Raw genomic sequence first — 20,652 nt, forward strand, 5'->3', positions numbered from 1 at the left:
GACCTACTACACTGCTTTCCTTTACAAACACACACACACACACACACACACACACACACACACACACACACACACACACACACACGCTTACCAAGGTGATAGCAATAGCCTCTGACCAGAAAGCAACTTCCAGTCTCAGGGGATGGGGGTGGGTGTCAGGTGTAGCAGCATTTTCTATCCCACCGAACCCAGAAGCATCTGACTTTGGAGCAATTATCCCAGTGCTGACAAAGTCCCTAGGCAATCAAAAGTCTCCTGGGGGTGGTGGTGTCTGTTTTTGCTTGTCTCAAATCTTTCTGGCAAACAGTAGGGGTTTGAGTGGTATACAAATGGGTAAGCTAAATAATGTGTTCATTTGTTATGCTGATTATTTCTCTTGTTTTGTTCATCGAGGTACCTTCCCGGGGAGAGCCTTAAATGGGTGGCTTCTGCTTAGACTCCTAGTCTGAATCGGTTTTCAGAAGAATGCAGGAATGGATGAGGGAGATGAGGGAAGTCTGGCCTCACACTTTGATATTGTTTCAAGCACTGACAAAAATGCTGCAGTGAGAACTAGATAGAAAACACCTCCAGGAAATTGGAATTTGCACTAGGGTGCTCTAAACACCTGGCCAGAGGCTTATTCATTTTACAAAGGACTGGGAGAGATGGCAGCAGTTGGTCACAGGCCAATATTTTGAGGTCAGTCACTTTATCCTGGGATTCCCATCCACTCTCTTCATCCCTTGGCCATCCAGTTAAATTGGAAAATAAATCCCATCCCTGGTAAGGTGTTGGCTGATAAAGGTTTGAGCTATTGCCCCTTCAAGGGGAATTTGCATTTTAATAGAGGCTCGTCAAGCCCCAAAGGAATCAATATCTCTAAAGCTGAAATTTCAAGCACCAGCAATTGAGATATTTTCAGGACGCTGTTCAGTATTTCCCATTCAACGTTGGCCGTGGGGTGGGGTGGGGTGGGATTGGGCTCCATAAGTCCTGCCAAGAGGCCATGGAAGAATTGCCTTATATCCTTTTCAACTTTGCCTTTTATTTTTCGGTCAAGCCTTCATACCTCCAACATTTTAGGCCTCTTTCAACATTAATAGGTTTAAAAGTGTCCCATCAACGGGGTCACAGAGCCATTACGAGGACCGAATTTCCAGGTTTCCTTGCAATTCCAAGGAAGCCAGACATTATTAAAACTATTGGCAAGAGGGAGTATAGGAGATTTAATAGGTCGTTACTATGTCCATTTACATTAGCTTTGCATTTTGTTTGAAAGCCCAAACTTGGGACTTGTTTTGTAAAAAGCCTCACCAAGGAAAGGAGGCAACCGCATGCCCCCTAAGTGTCCTAGGTGGCTGCTAGGGAGATTCTGGAACTGCAGGAAGACATCTAAGCTTATCTTGCTTGGTCTGCCCTGCAACGGGGCTGAAAGCCCTCACACCTGGGGCTCAGAGCAGGAAACGAACATCCCAGGACTCCTGGCCCTTAGGGCCATAGGTCCCGCAACCCAGCTCCCAAGCCTCAGTCAGACTCTCGGCGGAGCGGGCTCTTTCCCCTTGCCCTTGTCGAGACTCTGTCCTCTCTCTGCTGGGGATCCTTCACCGACCGGGAGGAGGCGCCAGCGTGGAGGACACACCTGCGACTTCTCCCGCTCCCGGCTCCCCGCCTGGTCCCCGGCTTCGGCTCCAGCTCCCTCCCGGGCCCAGCGCGCAGAGGCAAGGCTCGCTCCCGAAGCCCGCGGCAGCTCGCGCCCGGCACAGAGGCTCGCGCCCGCTCTCGGCCGGGGGAGCGCGCGGACGATCGAGCGAGCGGGCGGGCGGGCGAGCGGGAGAGGGCGCCGCGCGGCCGGCGGGCCCTGCGCAGTGGTGGTGGCATGGGCGCGGGCACCGGCGCGGGCTGCGGGAGCCCGGCTTTCTGCCTGGCCCGACCCGCTCGCGGTGGCCGCGCGTCGCAGCCTTTGCTGTCCGCCGGGAGGCGGTCACCGCAGCCGGCGCAACTTGCCTCGGCGCCTCTGTAAGGAGCGCAGCGCGGAGAGAGCTTGCGGGGCGCGATGCCTCCGGCCGGCGGCCCCCGCACACCGCGCCCGCACGCGCTGCCCCGCAGCCTGTCCCGCTTGCGCGAGTGCCCGGGCCGTTCCCGCATCGTTCTGGCTCTCGGGGCCACGCAGATGGCGCTCGGATGCCTCATCGTGGCCGTGAGCTTCGCGGCGCTGGCGCTCACCACCTCGGCCCGCGTGCGCCACTCCTGCCCTTTCTGGGCCGGCTTCTCGGTGAGTGTCTGCGGCGGTGGCGCGGGTTGGGACCGGGAGCTGCAGTGACGGGGACGCGGCCCGCGCCGAGTGGGGGCGCGGACGCCGGGCTCTGGCAGCTGCGGCTCGAGTGCAGTTTCCAAGTCCCGGGCAGGGGAACTCCGGGGACTGTCGCGAGTCGCGCTGCTGCTCCAACGCGCTGCGCCCAGAGTTAGTTTTCTAGGGGGGAAAGGAGCCAGGCGCCCTTCCTTCGCCACCTGGTGGGTAGTGATCGATGGCGTGTCCCTGCCCGGGGCAGCTGTCGACTACACTGCTCGCCAGTCACCGACCCGGGCAGCGGGCCACCGTGACCGAGCTGGCGCGGCGCGGGGGCGCCGGAGTCCGGTGCAGAGCCCGCTGTGAGCGGCTCCCTTAGCTGCGGTCCTCGCTGGGGGCGCGCGGTGTTTCGCGTTCGGTTGTAGGTCAGTTCGGGGGAGACCGGCTGGTCCCGCTCTGGCCGCTCACCTCCCAGATACGGCGACGTCTTGTTTCTCTCGTAAGCCTGGAATGGCCCTGCTGGACAGCCTGGGGACCGGGAGCCAGGAGTGTGCTTTTAGAACTCCAGACTGATTTTCAGGTTCTTGACCCTGAAATCTTCCCCTAGGAAGCATTTATTAAAGAAGCCATCGGTCCGAGATGATTTATTTATTTATTTAGGTATTTTGTAACGTTTTGGTTAAAGTTGCTTATTTTCTGTATTAGTAAAGACCGGTCATATGGGAATTAGGAGCTAGATGCGGCACCGGTATTTATAAAGACAGGCGCTTGTTTCGAGAACTCTTGACATCTGTAAGTACATTTGGTCGATGGTGCACAAATACATTACAGGCTTCCAGTGAACACCATGCGTTTAAACTCTGCTGACACAGAACCAAACCAAGCCTAAAATTAATAATCGCCGTTTGTTCTTAACTTTTGTAATTAAAAAAATCGGTCTTGCTTTTGTTTATTTATTTAGTTTGTAATGGCCTTTGTTCTTGCAAGTTCCTTGTCCGGTTTAAAATCAGATCCCAGCAAAACTACCCTTGAAACAAGGATCGATACAGGTGTGGCTGTTCATCCTAATGGGGGTATTAATTTTCAAAGCTTATTTCAGATGGGGTGGGGGGGCTCATTTTGGAGAGCTGAATAAGGATGACAGAACGTGTGGTCACATCTCCCCGTGTTCAGATCGATGAACGGAGGTGGGCGGCAGCCTCTAGGGAGCCGTGGTCCAAACCCGCCCCTATATATAGTCTCCACACATCTGTTGCTCGGTTTTTAGCATTACTTAATATGCATTGTTTTCATGTCTGTCTAGTGGGTACCGAGTTTCAGCCTGCTGGAACCAGCCTACAGGTGGCAGACTGCTGAATTAGGCTTCCTGGCTCTTTCCTGAGCCTCCCCCACCTCCTCTGAGCCTTAGCTCAATTTCCCCAGGGTTTGCAAAGAGAACTGCCTTTTTTATAATAAGCCTTAAAAAAGAAAACATTAATTGGAGGCAGCAGAAAAGCATTTATATTAAAACATACATTCCCTACGTTTTGTTTCAGGAGTTAAGTTAAACGTGTAAAACAACAATGCAGTTTGGGCTTCAAGTGCTGTTGTCTTGAGTAGCTGTAAGTGGTTGGTTCTAGTTTCCCCCAGTTCTGAGTCCTGTCCTAGTGTTAGGCTCTGTGCTTGCGTTTCTCCAGGCTCCAGCACTGAAACCACCATAAAGTGCTTACACATTTCACCTCCTACCCTCTGTCCTTCCACCCCACAGGCTTCTGTTTAGTTGTCACACTTAATCAGCTACAAGTGTTTCTGAAATTCTTTTTTTCCCCTGTGCTGGGGATGGAACACCCCCATACATACAAGGTAAGTACTCTGCCACTGAGCTCCAGCCTTTAAATTCTTTCACTGCAGCGCATAGTGATTTTCACGTGTTGTTTCTACCCTGCAGAAAGAATGGTCATTCCAGTTGGGGCAGGTTTGTGTGTTGATGTGGTTGTGAGCAGGTAGCATGAGTTAGTTCTTTGCCTTCCTTATACACTCTGCCCTCAGCTTCAGCAGCTTCTGTAGCCATGGATTCAATCAACCATAGAATGAAAATATGCAGAAAAATCCTGTATCTGTACAGAAATATGTATGGATTTTCCCTGGTCATTATTACCCAAACCATAGAACACAGCAACATTTGCATGGTATTTATTTATTTATTTATGCATGGTATTTATATTGTATTAGTTATTATAGGCAGCCTGGAAATGATTTAAAAGTATGCAGGAAGACATGTGTGGATCATATGCAAATTGTATGACGTATAAAGGATTTGAACACCCAACCATGGGGGCTGGAGGTTCCTGAGATCAGTCCCCTATGGATAATGAATATGTTTGCCCTTAACTCCCTTGAAGGGTCTTCCTTATAGACAGGTGACCAGGATGGCTGGCTTTTATGGAAACCTACACTGGGTTTCGTGCTGGACTCTGCTCTGTGAACCTTCTGAAAGGAGTGCTTCGTTGCTGCCTCAAACTTTTTGATCATCTGTGGTTTGTACCTGATGAAGAATCATTTTATCAACGGTTCTCCTATAAGAAAAGCAGTTCTTACTTTGTACCTACTGTGTTCCAGGCCTGACCCTTCCTTTTACTCGGGCCATGGGTCATTTCACTGATGGCGTAGTGCACTGTGCCTTCTAGTGCTGAGGGTCTTGGACAGTTCCCTCCCTTTGAGTTTCCATGAGGTGTCTCACTCGTCTTAGCCACAGTCAAGCCAACCTCTCCTTCAGGGCCTGCTCCTCATGCAATCCTGGCTCCTTGTGGTGAGTGACCTGAAATGAACAAAGAAGAAATAAGTACCTGCCCTGAGGTCACGGAGCCAGGAAGTGGCTTTGAACTTAGTTGCTCACTTTAGAAACAAAAAGTCGAGCCAGTTCCAGGCCAGCCAAGGCTACATAAAGAAACCCTGTCTGGAAAAACCCAAACCGAATGGAACCAAACCAAAAAACAACAAAAAACACCAAGTGCCTAACTGAAGACCACACTTACTGTCCAGGTGGCAGAGGGTGGAGAGGAGTCTCCTGACGGAGGAATCCACCTTGGCAAGGCAGCCACACCTTCTGTTTCTCAGGAAAATCCCTAGGCATGCCTGGAAGATGAAGGTTCAAGAGGAATCTGAAGACACACTACACTGGGGACATTGAGAAAACTTAAAAGTTCCATGTGTATGTGTGTGTGTGTGTGTATGTATGTATATATATATATGTATGTATGTGTGTGTATGATGTGTCTATCTGTGCATGTTCATATGTGTATATATGTTTGTATATGTGTGCATGTGAAGGGTATTTGTATGTGTGTGTCTGTCACTGAATGTATAGGTGTGTGTATTTATATGTATGTGTCTGTGTGTGTATATGTGTATGTGTGTACATGTGTATATGTGTGTGTACGTGTATGTGACTATGTGTGTATGAATGTGCATATATGTATGTGTGTCTGTGTGTGAATGTGTATATATGTATCTGTGTGTGTGTGTGTGTGTGTGTGTGTGTATGCAGGATTGCCATGTGGAGATTTCAGTCCCTGATCACCTGGCCCTTTGCTTGCAGTTCTATGGCAAGGCATATATTCCTACTGTGGTAGGAATATATGTCCTGATTGCTTTGAACCAGAAAGCAACAAGAGGAAGGAAGAGGAAGGCGCTGAGACCCACTGACCCTTTGATGTCACTTCTAGGCTCTCCTCCTTTCAGCCATGCCGTACAGAACCAAGTCCTTACCACATGGGCCTGTAGTGGCTGTTCTAGAGCTGAACTATAGCAGGGAAGCTTGGCAAAGCTGGAGACAGATGGGGTGGGGCAGCTGTGGCCAGAGGTCAGTGATGAACAAACTACATGGTACTTTCCTTCTGGGAACCTCCCTAGTGGGGTTCCCTTCCCAGGCTGCGAGGTCCAACAAGTTAGGAGGTGGGTCACCTCCGTCTTTTATGAACCCCTGGCACAGCTGAGTGGTGATTGGCCGCAGTGCACAAGAGCACAGCGCTGAGTGGGGGCTTGACCAGTTACCCTTTGGTGCAGCTGCTTCATTATTTTCTAATTTTCTCAATGCCTGGGACACCGAATGAGTGCCTTTGAAATCACCTGCAGCAGCTGCTGGCAAAGAAGCCAAGTCTTTGTGTTCCCTTTAAGAGCAATGCCGCTAGACTTCTAAAAATATTCCCAAAGCAGTATGTAATTGTTGCCGTAACTAAAATCCAGGAAATGCACAAACATGCGCTCTCCTCCCCGTCAGTGCTCTGCTGGTAGGTAACTGACATTACCGGTGGTTTTTAATGTCCCTCCACAAACTCACAGTCGCAAGCATATCAGAGTTCTCACGTGTGGAATGCTTCCTTTTCTTTTAAAGACTATAAAAACGCGGTTCTACCACCCACATTTTACTCTGTGACTCCCTTTAATATGTGATGTGCAGTGAACAGTCCCTTGCCATAATTGGTGATAACTCTGAATCCGTTCTTTCAGTGGCTGTGTAATAGTCCACACTGCAGATTTTCATGGTTTATTCAGTTTCTCTGCTGCTGGCAACTTCATGGTGACACAGATTCTAGGTGTCTGACCCTGCTTATCTTAGATGTCAGTTCCTGCTTCTGCAGGTGATCTCCTAGGGTGGAATTGCTGCTAGTCAAGGGGCATTCAACTTGGAATTTTGTTAGCCTTTATTAGATTAGTTGAGGGAAAAGGTTATAAGCATTCTCACCCCCGAGCTGTGCATAGGGATTTGATTTTCCCCACCCTTGAGACCTGGGATATTAGTAGCCTTGAGTGTTTTTATTAATCTGACAGAAGAAGCTTGGTGTCTGTTTTCATTTGATGTGACTTTTTGTGGCCACTTTATTCTGTCTTGCCAATATCTTATCACTGGGCTCAGTTCTTGCTGTCTTTTGCAATATTTGAAACTTTTGTGGTCATATGTCTATATCCATGTTCATAGTTTCTGCATATTCCACTCCTAGTTATCATTACAAAGTCACACAAATAGCCCTAAGATTTTCCTTGTAATATTTTAATTTTAATATCCACAACTTCACTAATTCAGAATTTATTATTTTATTTTACTTTATTTCATTTTATGTGTGTGTATGTGTGTATACAGGCAGGGACACACACACACACACACACACACACACACACACACACACACACACACACACAAGCCAGAGGACAAATTTGTCTGTCTTCCTCCTGAGGTGATATCTACCTTGTTTTTTTGAGGCAGAGTCTGTCCGCAGGACCTGGAGCTCTGTGATTAGCCTAGACTGGCTGGCTAGTGAACCACCCAAACCCTTCTGTCTGTGTCTCCTCTTAGGGTTGAGAGCTTGCACCACCATGCCTGACCTTTTACACGGGTGCCAGGAATGAACTCAGGTCCTCAAGCCTGCCCGGCAAGTGCTTTACCACCTTAATTATATCCACAGTCACATAATTGAATTTTTTATTTCCATGTCTTTACTCACCAAGCAGTTTTTCACATATAATATTAAGAAAGGGCCTAATTTTGTTGGCCTTCAAATTTCCTAAGTAAGCAAGTCCTATTTTGGATTCTATTCAATTTATCTCCCTTAATTGTCTATTTTATGATCAATACCTTTCCCCTGGCCCACTTTCCTCTTCTTTCCTTCCTGCCCTCCCTCCTTTGGGTGTTGCGGATTGGATACCTATGCAGACACTGTACCACCAGGCCATACCTCCGGCCCAGTGGGTCATTTTGATCCTGTAAACTCCATGGTGAGTTTTGCTAGCTGGTAAGGCAAGTCTGTCCAGTTTCTCTGCTTCGGAGGTGGTATGGATGTTCTGCTGTGTTGGTGTTCAATGCCCACCTGTTCCTAAGACTGACTTAGGCTGGAGTCACTTCAACTGTGTGGGTTTTGGATGCACTGAGTTTATCCTTCCAGGTAAGGAGTGTGCCGTGTTTCTCCAGCAATCTGTCCATTGAAAACATTTTAGGAATGATTCCACAAGGATGTGCCCTGTGTGGCGAGATGGCAGCTGAGAGACACCATCTCAGCAGAGGGGACACGGTGCTCCTGGTGGGAGGGGCACAGACTAGCCGCATCAGGACGGCCATGAGCTACTCGCTCCTAAAAGCAGAATGGCAGCCAGGATGGGCACTTGCAAGAACCAATGGCAAAACTGACAAGATCTGCCAAGGTTTTTTTTATGTAGCTGCGATGTGGGGAGAGTCTATATCCCACCTTGGAAAACCTTAGAAACACAAGAAGTGCAGAAACCTCCTCTGAATACAAACGATTACAAATGTTTATGAACTTGAACAGGACGGGAACGCAGATGGCACGGAGAGTAGGCTCAGGTGGAGGAGGTGAGGAGGTCCTCAAAGAATGGCTCTCAGAAACTGCTGGTGGCACATTTTTGTTACTGTCACAGAACACCTGAGGTAATCAGCTTACACAGAGGAGAGGTGGGGCTGGGAGATGACTCGGTTGACAAAGTCTTGCCATGTGAGTATGAGGACTTGGGTTCAGATCCACAGCACCAATGCGAACAACCTGGGTGTGGTGGTGTGTAATTATAACCCGGAATTGGTGGGCCGGAAAAATGTGGATGTCAGGAGTTAGTTTGTTGGCCAGATTCCTCACTGTTGGGTCCCAGTCCCCATGGGGGTCTCTGTGAGTGGCTGGTCAGCCAACAAGTGCATCCTGTTTTCTAGTCCTGCCTTACTGCCCGGGTCTTGCCCCACTGACATCAAAGGAAAATAGGATCTCTTCCACCTGGGGTTTTTCCATTGTGCTGTAAGCCTGTCTATAAGACTGCTGCCCCCTCTCTACAATAGAGACCTCTTAGCCCTTGCAATAAAGACACACACACACACACACACACACACACACACACACACACACACACACACACACACACTCTTTTAGCACAAATGGCCGGATGTCTTGTCCTTCATTTCCTGATACCTCAGTGAATTGGGGAATTCTGTGTTTAGTAACAGATCCTGTTTAAAAAATAAGGCAGTGAGTGGCTGAGGAAGATGCTTGATGTCAACCTGTGGTCTCCAAATGGATGCTCAGGCACTCAATCGTGTACTCACGCTACACACATGCCAGAAGATTAAAAGGGGATGCTTCAGTATAGGCTAGCAGCTTTGTAGGGGAAACACCAGCCATGTCAAGAGGGTCATGAGAACACATGTAGGTAAGAAATGAAATGAGAAAGAACTCACAAGAAAACGGATTTAGAAATGACTAAATTTTTTTCTCAATATATGTTTTTATTTAAATTAGAAACATGCATGCTTCACATGTCAATCCCAGCTCCCTGTCCCACCCCTCCTCCCTTGCCCCTCCACCAGCCCCCAGCCTCCCACCCAATCCCCACATCATTCCCCAGGGAGGGTGAGACCCTACTTGGGGGGATCTCTAAAGTCTGTCAAAAAGTGTCTAAACTTTTAAGGTAACAGAAGCAAATGGATTCCAGAGGCACAGAAATGAAAAGGGAGGATGGAGAGGGAAAAAATGAAGTGAAAACGATGGAATAAAGTGAAATGGAAAAACAAAAACGCAGAAGATGACCAAATGGGACCAACACGTGGGGGTCAGTGTGTGCGGGGAAGGGAAACTAAGCAATGGGTGAAAGAAAGCCTTAGAATTATTATGCAAACATTTTCCTGAAATAGAAGATCCTCGAGAGAAGCCCTGTATGGATAGGAGAATCAACAGGAGGCAGAAGGAATCCAGACTTGGCCTAAGATAGAGGACTTCCAAGACCAAGACTCGTTTGCATGTCAAAGTGAACATCCTGGGCACTTATAGGCATCTTGGAGTGCCACAGCCCATTTCATGCTGGCGATGAAGGGAATCTGCTCATTAAAACAAGATTGCTTTGGAAAGCTTTGAAATGAATGCCAACCCAGACAAATTACAGAGCAGAACTGAGGACCTGTGCCCCAGCTCCAATCCCCACTGCACTACCCTTGTGCTTGAGGATGCCCTTTCTATGAAAAAACAAATGCAGCAGTGTTTATCTTGTCTTTTTTTTCCTGAATGGTTTGGGAGCTGGGCTGCTGGCTTGTCGTGACATCACTCCTGCATGGTTCAGTGTGCTATTCTCATTGAAGGATGCTATCTAGCCAGTAAAAATCTCTGCGCATTAAGACACCAACAGTGGAATGGACTTTCCTGCCAGAGCTGTAGACTCATTTCCAGTCTCATCATATGTCTATATGTTTCCCCTCTCTTTGTGGTCATCTACCGTCCCCAAACCTGCAGCCCCTATGGGAGGAGACCATTGCTGGTTCACCCTAAAAGCTTCTTTCAGGGAAAGCAGGCCCAGCACAGCATCCTGTCTGTGTGATCTTATTCTGTAAGAATGCTTCTTTCGTATTTCAGATTTTCATTGGGGGGATTTGATCGGGAGTTTTGAAGAGGTCAACAGCACTTCCCCTTAAAGATTTCCTGGAGTGAAGGGGAGAAATGAAGCCTGTGGTGGTTTGTTTCATATGATGGCTTCTAAAAGACCTTGTATGTTTGCTTTGCACTCTTGGTGGTGAGTTCAGACCCACAGAGTCACATATCGGATATTTATACTACAGTTCATGATAGTAGCAAAATTACAGTTATGAAGTAGTGATGAAACAACTTTACGTTTGGGGGTTACCACAACATGGGGAACTGTATTAAATGGTTTCAGCATTAGGGAGGTTGAGAACCACTGATCTAGAACCTCACCCTTTTTAGTACCCCTTGGGTGGCCACTAGAGAGGCCATCATCTGGGTGAATGGGACACACCCTCAGGTCCTTTTGACGATCCATTTACCTTTAACAAATACTTGAGTGGGGACGAGGTAGCTCACCGGGTAAAGGCACTCGCTGCCAAGCCTGAAGGCTTGCTTCCGATCCCTGAGACTCACACAGTAGAAGGAGAGAGCTAACCCTGAAGGTTGTGCTCTGACTTCACATGCATATTGTGGCATACATGCACACAAATAACACACAAATAAATAAACAACAAATAAGTAAAGCCCCAAGTACCTTGAGATAATCATATACAGTGAAAGGAGTATTTTGCCTTTATTTAGCGCATGGTTGGTGGCCTCTGCTGACTATAGGCCTGCAATGAGGAAACACATCTTGGGAAGTATGTAGTAAGGTAAACTGTTCATCCAGTGTGTGTGAGCGTGTAGGGGAGGGGCTGAAATCTTGTTCTTTTTAAGAGCATGACCTTGCAATGACCTAGAGATCTCTCATTGGGCCTCAACCCCTAAAGGTCCTATCACTTCCCAGAGTGCTGCACATGGGTCTTTGGGAGATCACTAAGATTCAAACTATAGTATCCGGTGGCTGTAAGTGGTCCTTTCTGCTCTCCTGGAGATGCAGGCTGTATGCCTCCCGTGTGCTGATCAGGCACAGCCTGGACCTTCCTGTGCAGAGACTTGGCAAGTTGAGAATGGGATTTACAGGTTAGCCCTCTTAGCATGCCAGACCTACCTGGATTCTATTCCTGCATTTAGGTGTTTTAGCTGATCTTTCACCCTCCGATTTATTGAGCTATGGTCAACAAGTAAAAAAATGACATGCATTTAAGGTGGCAACATAACACTTTACTATATGTCATGTGATGATCGTTCCAAACCAGTCAGCTGACAGTAGCCTGTTGGTGTTTTGAGGTGAGCCCATCAGACAGCTTCCATAGTCAACTTCCGGCATGCAGCACCTTATTGGCTATCGTTGCCCTGGCCCGCACTGGAGGTTTGTTACATTATTATCTGTCATTGTGCTGGCATATACTAGGTACCAGAATGCGTACTTGATGGTTTGTTTGTGCATTTGACTCACATCTCACTTTTGGGTCAAGTTTGAAATGGTGGCTTCGTGTAGTGATGAACCATTTTCTCCTCCTCTTCACCTATAGCTGAGGTGTGTCATATATCACCTATGTGACACAGTACAGTGCGAGAGACAGTGAATTATGACATGAGTCCAGAGGAGCCAGGAGTGTTAAAATACTGGCATTTTTAAGGGGTTTGTGTGAGATACTGGGCACAGTAAATGCAAATAAAATACTTCTTTTTATCAGCGGCCGCAAGAGCCCGTAAATAAAGTCTCTGAGTCCCCCCCCCCCATACAGGGTCCCTTGTAGCACAGGCTAGCTTTGAACTTGTTTCTTAGCTAGCTGTGGTTGGCTTTTCACTCCTGACCATCCTGCTTCTACCTTTCTGAGTGCTTGGTTTCCTAGTGCATGGCAGTTCACCTAGATTATCTTAAAATTTCAGACTTTAAAATACCTGAATCTTCCGTAACAAACCTAAACTAAAAAAGTTGTTATTTTTATTTTTGTGTGTGTAAATGTCTGCCTACTTGTTACGTATGAGAAATGTTCATGCTTGGTGACCATGGCTTGTGAACTATCACGTGGGTGCTGGGAACTGCACCTGGGTCCTCTTCAAGAGCCACAGGCGCTCTTAACTTCTGAGCTATCTCTCCAGCCCAAATAGGACATTTCAGATGGACATGAAAGTTAATTGTTCTGAAATGAATACTTAAAACTTAAGCTGCCTCTCTTGTAGAGAAAAGTTGAAACATGATGAGACAGTAAAATTTTATTTGAAAAATAAACCTTGCCATCATCTAATTATAAGATTAGTTCAGGCTTGTCACCTGTAATGAGATCAGTCAAAGTGAATCATTTGCATATTTGAGGTCTGCATCTGTGCTTCTAACTGCAGATCAAAAATGCTCAGAAAACACGGTATCTGTGCTGGACTGGTGCAGACTTTATAGTCATTCCTTCAGCGGTGTAGGGAGCAAGTGCCTGTGTGGTGCTTTGTTATGTAGGCATTGCATCTATCCAGGTACCATTTAAAGTGAATGGGAGGATGTGTGTAGATTCTATGCCAAGACCAGCCCCTTTCACCGAGTGTGTGTGCATATGTGCCTGAGAGGGCAGACTAAAATATCAAGTGTCCTGCTCCATCACTTTCTGCGCTACACCTTTGAGACCAGGTCTCTTACTGAACCTGGAATGAGGCTGGCAGCCAGCAGGGATCCTTCTGTTTTCCTACCCCCACAGTACTGGGGTTGCAGAAGTGTTCATGGCCATATCCAACTTTTTATGTGGGTGCGGGGATCCAAACTCAGATCCTTAGTCTTATGTATTAAGTGTTCCTATCAACTGAACCATCTCCCTAAATGTACTATACCATTTTATATAAGAGACTTGAGTACCCATGGGTTTTAGTGCCTGAGGGGGAACTGAGTCCTGAAAACAGCCCCTGCAGACATTGAGAGACAGTCACAGACACAAAGGGACAACCACAGACACTAAGGGATGACCACAGACACTGAGGGACAGTTACAGACACTGAGGGACAGGCACAGACACTGAGAGATGCTCACAGACACTGAGGGGACAGCCGTGGTGGCTCTCACTGATATGGTAGTTTGAGATACGGTTTTGACCTCAGCAGCGTTGGAAAGACGCTAATGACTGTACCTTTTGAGCATGTTGGTAAGCAACTTAGCCTTGTTGAACATAAACTTAACAAATCTGATTTAACAAACCATTATTTTCTAGTTAAACCTAAGGATTCTTTCTAACCACTCACAAAGATAGTATCTTTATAGAAACTTATTTTTGGCCCCATGTCAGCAAAAGATAAAAACAGAGCATCTATTTTATACTTGCCACATCCCCAAATGCAGACTTGGTGTCACCAGGTCCCCTTTCCTGGCTTGCCAGCATCCTTGAGTGCCATTAGAGGGTGTGGGACGCAGTAGTATTGGCTCTTCAAACAGGATGGAAGGTCACTTAAGAAAAGCCATAGATTACAGAGCTGCCAGTCTATCATGACACATAGTATACAGCTGCTGCTCAACGTTGTCATGTTCCTTGTGACATAGACACATACATGCAAGAATACACATAATACATACAAGTACACACATACATACAAATACATGCTTAATATACATAATACATACATGCGCATATGTGCAACTACATACATATAAATACATATACATACAAATATGCATACATACATGCATACACACATACATCCAAATACATACAAATACACACACACATACAAATATGTACACAATACACATACACATAATGCAGTAATATCCATGCACTTGTTGGAGAAACTGCCAGCCAGCCTACCCAAGCTGCAGGTGCCCAGGCCAGCCTGCCTGAGCATGTGAGGCAGGCACTTCCTCCCTGAACCAAGCCTGCCTCTAAGCCTAGAGACTGTGGACAAAGAGACACCTGACCCGGAGGGACCAGTGAGGAAAGGACAACGCAGCAGAGTCAGCCACCTGAGCCAATAGGACCTTGGGAGGGCGTATAAAGGCAGGCCTAACTTCCTTAATAAACGAATCTGTGGCACGTTCTCCTGCTCACTGACTCCCAGTGCCTAAGTCGTTGGTGCTGCAAGGAATGAGGGAGTCAAGTGGTGCTCCACTGTGGAGAACGAACCTGGCACCACGTGGTCTCTTGCACTGGAAGTGGTGTGGCCAGCTCTGTCTTATCCATGGGGGATACTACCCAAGACTCCCAGGTGAGGCCCAAAAGCTTGGCTAGTGCCCAGCCTTCTGCAGACTGCACGTTTCCTTATACTAACTTTGCACTATAGCATAACTTTTGTAGTTTGAGGTCTAACATCAGACTAGCATAAAATGTTTGCTTTTCAATTTTGTGAATAGGAGATCTGTTCTTACTGTAGCAGCCTTAGCACATATATTTCCTTACTAGAGGGGAGTTTTCCGTTGTTTACACAGGGAAGCACTTCCCATCCCTTTCTGCATCTGAGTTGCCTGCATGACTTCTCTTGTGTGTTGGGGCTGTTACTAAGTAAAATAATGGTTACATCAGTGTAAAGGCTTGGTAGTGCAGATGACTTAGTAACTAGATAACCCAGGAGTCATGCACACATACAATTGGATATGTTGTTGAATGTAAGGTCCATTCCTATCTGTGGCAGGACAGGGCAGGATGGTGGGAACATCCAGCACGCTGCTTAGAACAGCATGCAGCTTAAAATTTATGTTATTTCTGGATTTTTTTTCACTTAGTATTTTAGGCCTGACTGACTGTGGGAAGCCCACAGAAAGCAAACCAAGATATAAGTGGAGGCTACTGGATATACTTAAGGATGCGATGTGATCACAATTTCTGACTTTAAAGTAATATGTGATCATGGCAGTTAAAATTCAGAGTATGGAAGGCACAAATGGAAATGCAAAACCCGTTCCTGGGTTCCTGCTTGCTCTCCTGTGTTCAGAGGTCAAGTTATTTCAAACTTTATTCTTCCTCGTTGGTCACACAGCATCATTGCTTTCATGTCTAAAAGCTCATACATGCCCCTGACCTGTTTTTCCTGTCTGGGGTCCTTTTTGTTCTAGGTGCTCAGACATTTCCCCACATTTGCATGGAGGCGGTAGCCTCTCAAATGTCTCTCTTTCAGTGCTGAGTGAGCGCTTAGTAACTTGGTTAGTTTCTAACCTGTGCAGTCTCAGTTCTTTTGAACGGAACTCCTGCTGAGTAACAGGCCTCCTGTGTTTACTTTGTAGGTTGCTTCATTTGTCTCCACAGTTTTCGTTCATTTGCCTTTTTGCTTTTCAATCTGGGGTATTTGTTCAAATCCATCTTCAGGGCCTTCTAGAGAAATCTTCAATGATAACTGCGCAGGGGCCAAGAGATGAGCAGCAGGACACCGGAGTGTTGTGCTGCTCTTCCTCCAAAGTGAAGCTCTTCCTCTTAGGATGGAGAGGGTCTCCTAGGGCTGAGGCAGCTGATGGAGCCATGTGCTCTGAACGCTCATTCCAGGGCTGCTCTGCTGGAGAAGGAGAGACTTCTGAGGGCTTGCCTGCAGCCAGGCAGGCACCTCTGCTGATGTTGCTCTGTCACCCATATTGGAATGTGTTTTTTGGTGACGGAGTTCCTTAGAGTCACCTGTGCTTCTGTAAATAACCTCCATCCCATGTCCCTGAATGTGAACCCAGCGACCTTAGGTTCCCTGGGATAGATTTGGGTGGCATTGTTTCTTTGGTGCCACCTGAGCCAATAGGACCTTGGGAGGGTGTATAAAGGCAGGCCTAACTTCCTCCTGTCTCCTGTCTCCCCCAGGAAGGTCACAAGACCTTCCAGTGTGTAGTTGTGCAAAACTTTATTAAAGGGGCATGGTGGCAGACAGTTGAAGAGAAGCAGAGGAGGTCTCAGGGGTCCAGGTCACCCTGTCACACAAAGATGTGCTTGGGGGCAACAGGCTCATCAGAGAGGGAAGTACTTTTACCGTTCTGGTCATGTAGTGAAAACCAGGCTTATTGATCAATTCAGGCAAAAACTAAAGGAAACAGGTGTAAACTACTACACCAGACATGGCTGCAAACATCTCACAGTTGCTGTGGTCTGCTCTCCTGGGCTGTCTCAGGTCCTCTCCAACACAGGCTGACAGTGATTGGCACATCCTTCTGGCTTAACTGACGATGATCACCATGATGCCAGTTCATTCGAGGAGGCTCAAACAGGTTGGTGGTTGGGGGGCAGCAGACCAGGTGAGAGTCATCTGCCCTCAGATAGCAATTGTTCTGTCTAATTTTTGTCACTTTGACACAGACTAGAGTCATCTGGGAAGACACAGCCTTGGCTGAGGAATTGCCTCCATCAGATTGGCTTGTGGGCATGCCTGTGGGGCGTTTTCTTGGTTAGTGGGCTGTTGGTCCTGGTTGTATGAGAAGATCAGCTGAGTAAGCCATGAGGAGCAAGCCAGTCAGCAGTGCTCCTCCATGGCCTCTGCCTCGGATTCCCTTGCTGATGGACTGTAAACTGTAAGCTGAAATAAACCCATGGTTTTGTCCATGCTTTAGCATAGCACCAGGAAACAAACTGTGGCAATAATCAGTTATTGTTTTCTTCTCTTTCTTATTTTATGCTAATTTCCTTAGTGTTTGTGTAATTTTCTGGTTGTATTATTTGTTCATTTCTGCTTGATAGTCTTAATTGGAATTGAGTAAAATAAACTCCGTGTTTGCACCAGGGACTTGTTTTTTCTGTTAATTTTTCTGGAGCATTTGTGACTTCATTTTTCTTTAATGGCTTGTGGGTTCTTGATGCTCCTTTGATATCTATAGTGTTTGTGAGAAGAGAGGCTGGGCATGTTTTCTTTACATGCTCGCTCTCTCCCTTGAATGAGGGGCTAGCTGAGTCCTGTCTGAGTGTGTCCAGGGCTCATCAGCTGGCAGGCTTCACCCATGGATACTCAGACTGGGCACAGTGAGCTGCTGTTTTGAAACTGTGTAATAATCTGAAGAACTTGCCTTGGGTGTGACTACTCACTTTGGAGGCAGAAGGTTCATTTCCTCATCGAAGGTAGTGTTCTTTTGGCTTCTGGAACGTACACTAGTATTGTTAGTGCCAGAGGTGTGAGGGGCTGAGGTACATATATCCTTTAGTGCCTGTGGACCATACAGACTTATGGGTATAGGCATGGTACCCTCTAAAGTCTCTCACTGTGTGAACTGAGGCTCCCCCTTCTGCTACCTCCACCCATAACTGGTCTAACGTCGGCTCACACATTCACTTGTCCTCCTTTTCTCAAGTTCCATGAAATGAACCACATCAGCAGGACTCCAGGAGAGCGGCCACAGTTCAGGACTGGTTAGCAGAGCCTGGTTCCAGTGACTGTCCCTTGAGTATGACCCCAGTGTTCCATATTGCATTCCACATTCATTTCCCACTGCTTGGTGGAAACTTTTTAGCTCTTATTCTGGCTATTGAAGGAATAATATTTATGAAAATTTGAATTGGCCCATTTTCTTTTTCTTCTTGGAAAGCATGTTGCTATGTGGTGTGCAGCTAAATCAAGGGCAGTTGTTGCTTTGGGAGTAAAGCAGGGACTGTCTAGAACAATGAGCTCATTACTCTGCCTTGAGTCCCAAAGGTAACTTTCTTGCATCTCTAGAGAGGCTATAACCATGAAAAACAGGATTTATTGCAAGAGAAAGATGAATATTGTTACAGAAACTTTCCTTCCTATACTGAAAGCAAAGCCAGATGGCTTGGAAATGGTTTTATTATTAAGTTCCATGTTAATAGGAAGGAGGACATGAAGGGTAGAAGGGAAGTGCCTATCAAACAGGAAGTAGGGAGGAAAAGAAAGAGCCTCTCTGGGACTGGGGACAGTTGGAGAGAGATATTTGGAAGTGTAGATGGGACATAGCCTATCTACTGTACCCACATGGTAGATACCATATGGGTACACAGAACCATCAGTGGTGGTTCCCTTCTCCTCTGGAGATATCTCAGCATTCTTATGCATAGGATAGTAAATATTCTGGGCTTCGTGGGCTGTGGGAGATTCTGTGACAACTACTAAGTCTTCTGTTGCAATGAGAAAGCAGCCATAGACCATGCATAAGCGAATGATTAGCTAGTGCTCAGTAATGCCATGTATAAATGCAGCAGGGCATTGAGGCAAGTGTCAGAATTTGCTGGCCTCTGGTCAGCATCTCTAGTTCTAAATTTCCTATGAATTGCTTGTAGAAGAAAAATATTTGGAGTTTCCATGTTGCTGGGACATGTTAAAGGTATCTTAAATATCCTTCTCCAGGGTCTAGCCTGGTGAGTCCACCTGACCCTCCCCCTTCTCCCACTCTCCTCAAGATACAAGATCTAGCTAGCCTGGGTCCCACATCCAGTGTCCCTGCTTAGTCTATCCACCCTTGTCTGTACAACAGTCAACCTTTAGGCCTCCGAGACTCACTCTCACTGTCCCTGATCTACAGGCCACTCTTGGCCGTACCTAGCCAGATCTACCACCACACTCCAGGCTTGCACAGGACACCCATCAGCCCAGCCCCCTCTATCCACCTGACTTCACACCACCTAAACCATTTCCAGCCTCAAGACTCAACCTGTCCTCATATCCTCCCTTCTGCCTCCATGTGCTGTCAGGCACAGAACTAACAAAAGAAGTCCACGTGCTCAGGTCTCATCTCAAAAAATTCAATATGAAAGACCAAGTCATGTCTCCTCTCCAAAGCCTATTAGTCCTATAGAATTCGTTGCCAATGAGAATTACCTAGATGAACCCATGGACACAGAATTTCATAGAACAATTGTAAACTTCAGCAAAGAATTCAAGGAGTTCAAAGAAGACACAAAGAAACAGTTCAATGACATTAAGGGAAAGAACTTAAGGAGAATAGATGCCTGAGTATTGTTCAAGAAAGCACAGACATAAGGCTGATAGACACGACACAGATAATCCAGGAACCGAAAATGGAATTCAGTCAAGATAGAAATATTGAAGAGGACTCAAGCTGAAATAAAGAGAAATAAAGATGGAATTGAAAGGGCCCAATAACTCAACTAGAAAATTGAAAAGGAAAGTCTTACAAGTAGAATGAATTAAGCAGAAGATAGAATATTAGAACTCAAAGATAAAGTAGAGGATCTATCCCAAATAAGCAAGGGATATGAAAAAGTTAAACCACAGGAAAGAGAAATGTTGGGCATCATGAAAAGACAAGACCTTCAAAATACAGGCAGAGCTGAGGGAGAAGATCACAAGTCAATAAAGATCATAAATGAAAACTTCCCCCCCCCAAGGAAAGACACAGCCATACAGATGTCAGAACCACACAGTACACCAAATAGACATTATCAGAAAAGAAAATCCTCAGTATATCACAGTTAAGGCATTAAATATACAGAACAAAGAAAATATATTGAAAGCTGTTAAGAGACAAATGTCATATATAAGGAAGACCTATCAGAAAAACTTGGAAAGCCAGAAGGGCCTGGAGCAATGCATTCCAAGTTTTAAACAACCACAATGTCCAGTCTAGACTACTATATCCAGCAAAATCATCTCATAGTTGAAGGAAAAAGAAAAACTTTCCACAACATAAATGGCCTAAAATATATTTTAGCAAACCAACCTGGTGAAAACATAGAAAGTAATATTTTGGACTGAAGGAAAAATGAACACTGCGAAGAAATATGAAGCTATAATTACTGAATACAAAAAGTACCATGAAGAACACTAACACCACCAAGAAACAACGCCATGATGACCACAGTTGACAACATTTCAATAATAATTTTAATGGCCTCAGTTCTAAAGTCAGAAGACACAAACTGACTGAATGAATCAAGAATCAAAAGTTCACATCCATTTGCTACAGGAAACATCTCTTAGCTTTAAAGCTAGGACACTTTGCCCAGTGTGGTGGCTCATTCCTTTAATCCCGGCACTTGGGAGGTAGAGGCAGGTAGATCTCTGTGAGTTCAATGCTAGCTGGTCTATGAAGTGAGTTCCAGGACAGTGAAGGCTGTCACTCAGAGAAACCCTGTCTTAAAAAACAGAAACAAAAGACAAAAAATAAACAAA

At 46.3% G+C, this 20,652-nt stretch overlaps 1 protein-coding gene across 2 annotated transcripts in view; it reads left to right on the forward strand.

Annotated features, from left to right (window-relative positions):
- The first annotated feature begins 1,836 nt into the window (after positions 1-1,836).
- Fam189a1 (family with sequence similarity 189 member A1) overlaps positions 1,837-20,652 on the forward strand; it is a 409,697-nt gene continuing 390,881 nt past the window's right edge. Inside the window, exon 1 of one of the 2 annotated variants that reach the window (XM_040730819.1) lies at positions 1,837-2,254. In XM_040730819.1, coding sequence (XP_040586753.1) covers positions 2,036-2,254 — 219 coding nt within the window. In that variant the 5' untranslated portion in view covers positions 1,837-2,035. The remainder of the gene's footprint in view (positions 2,255-20,652) is intronic. The other variant, XM_005084412.4, reaches the window with a different exon arrangement.

This window comes from Mesocricetus auratus, unplaced genomic scaffold (genome assembly GCF_017639785.1).
Source record: "Mesocricetus auratus isolate SY011 unplaced genomic scaffold, BCM_Maur_2.0 Super-Scaffold_4256, whole genome shotgun sequence".
NCBI classification, from domain to species: domain Eukaryota; kingdom Metazoa; phylum Chordata; class Mammalia; order Rodentia; family Cricetidae; genus Mesocricetus; species Mesocricetus auratus.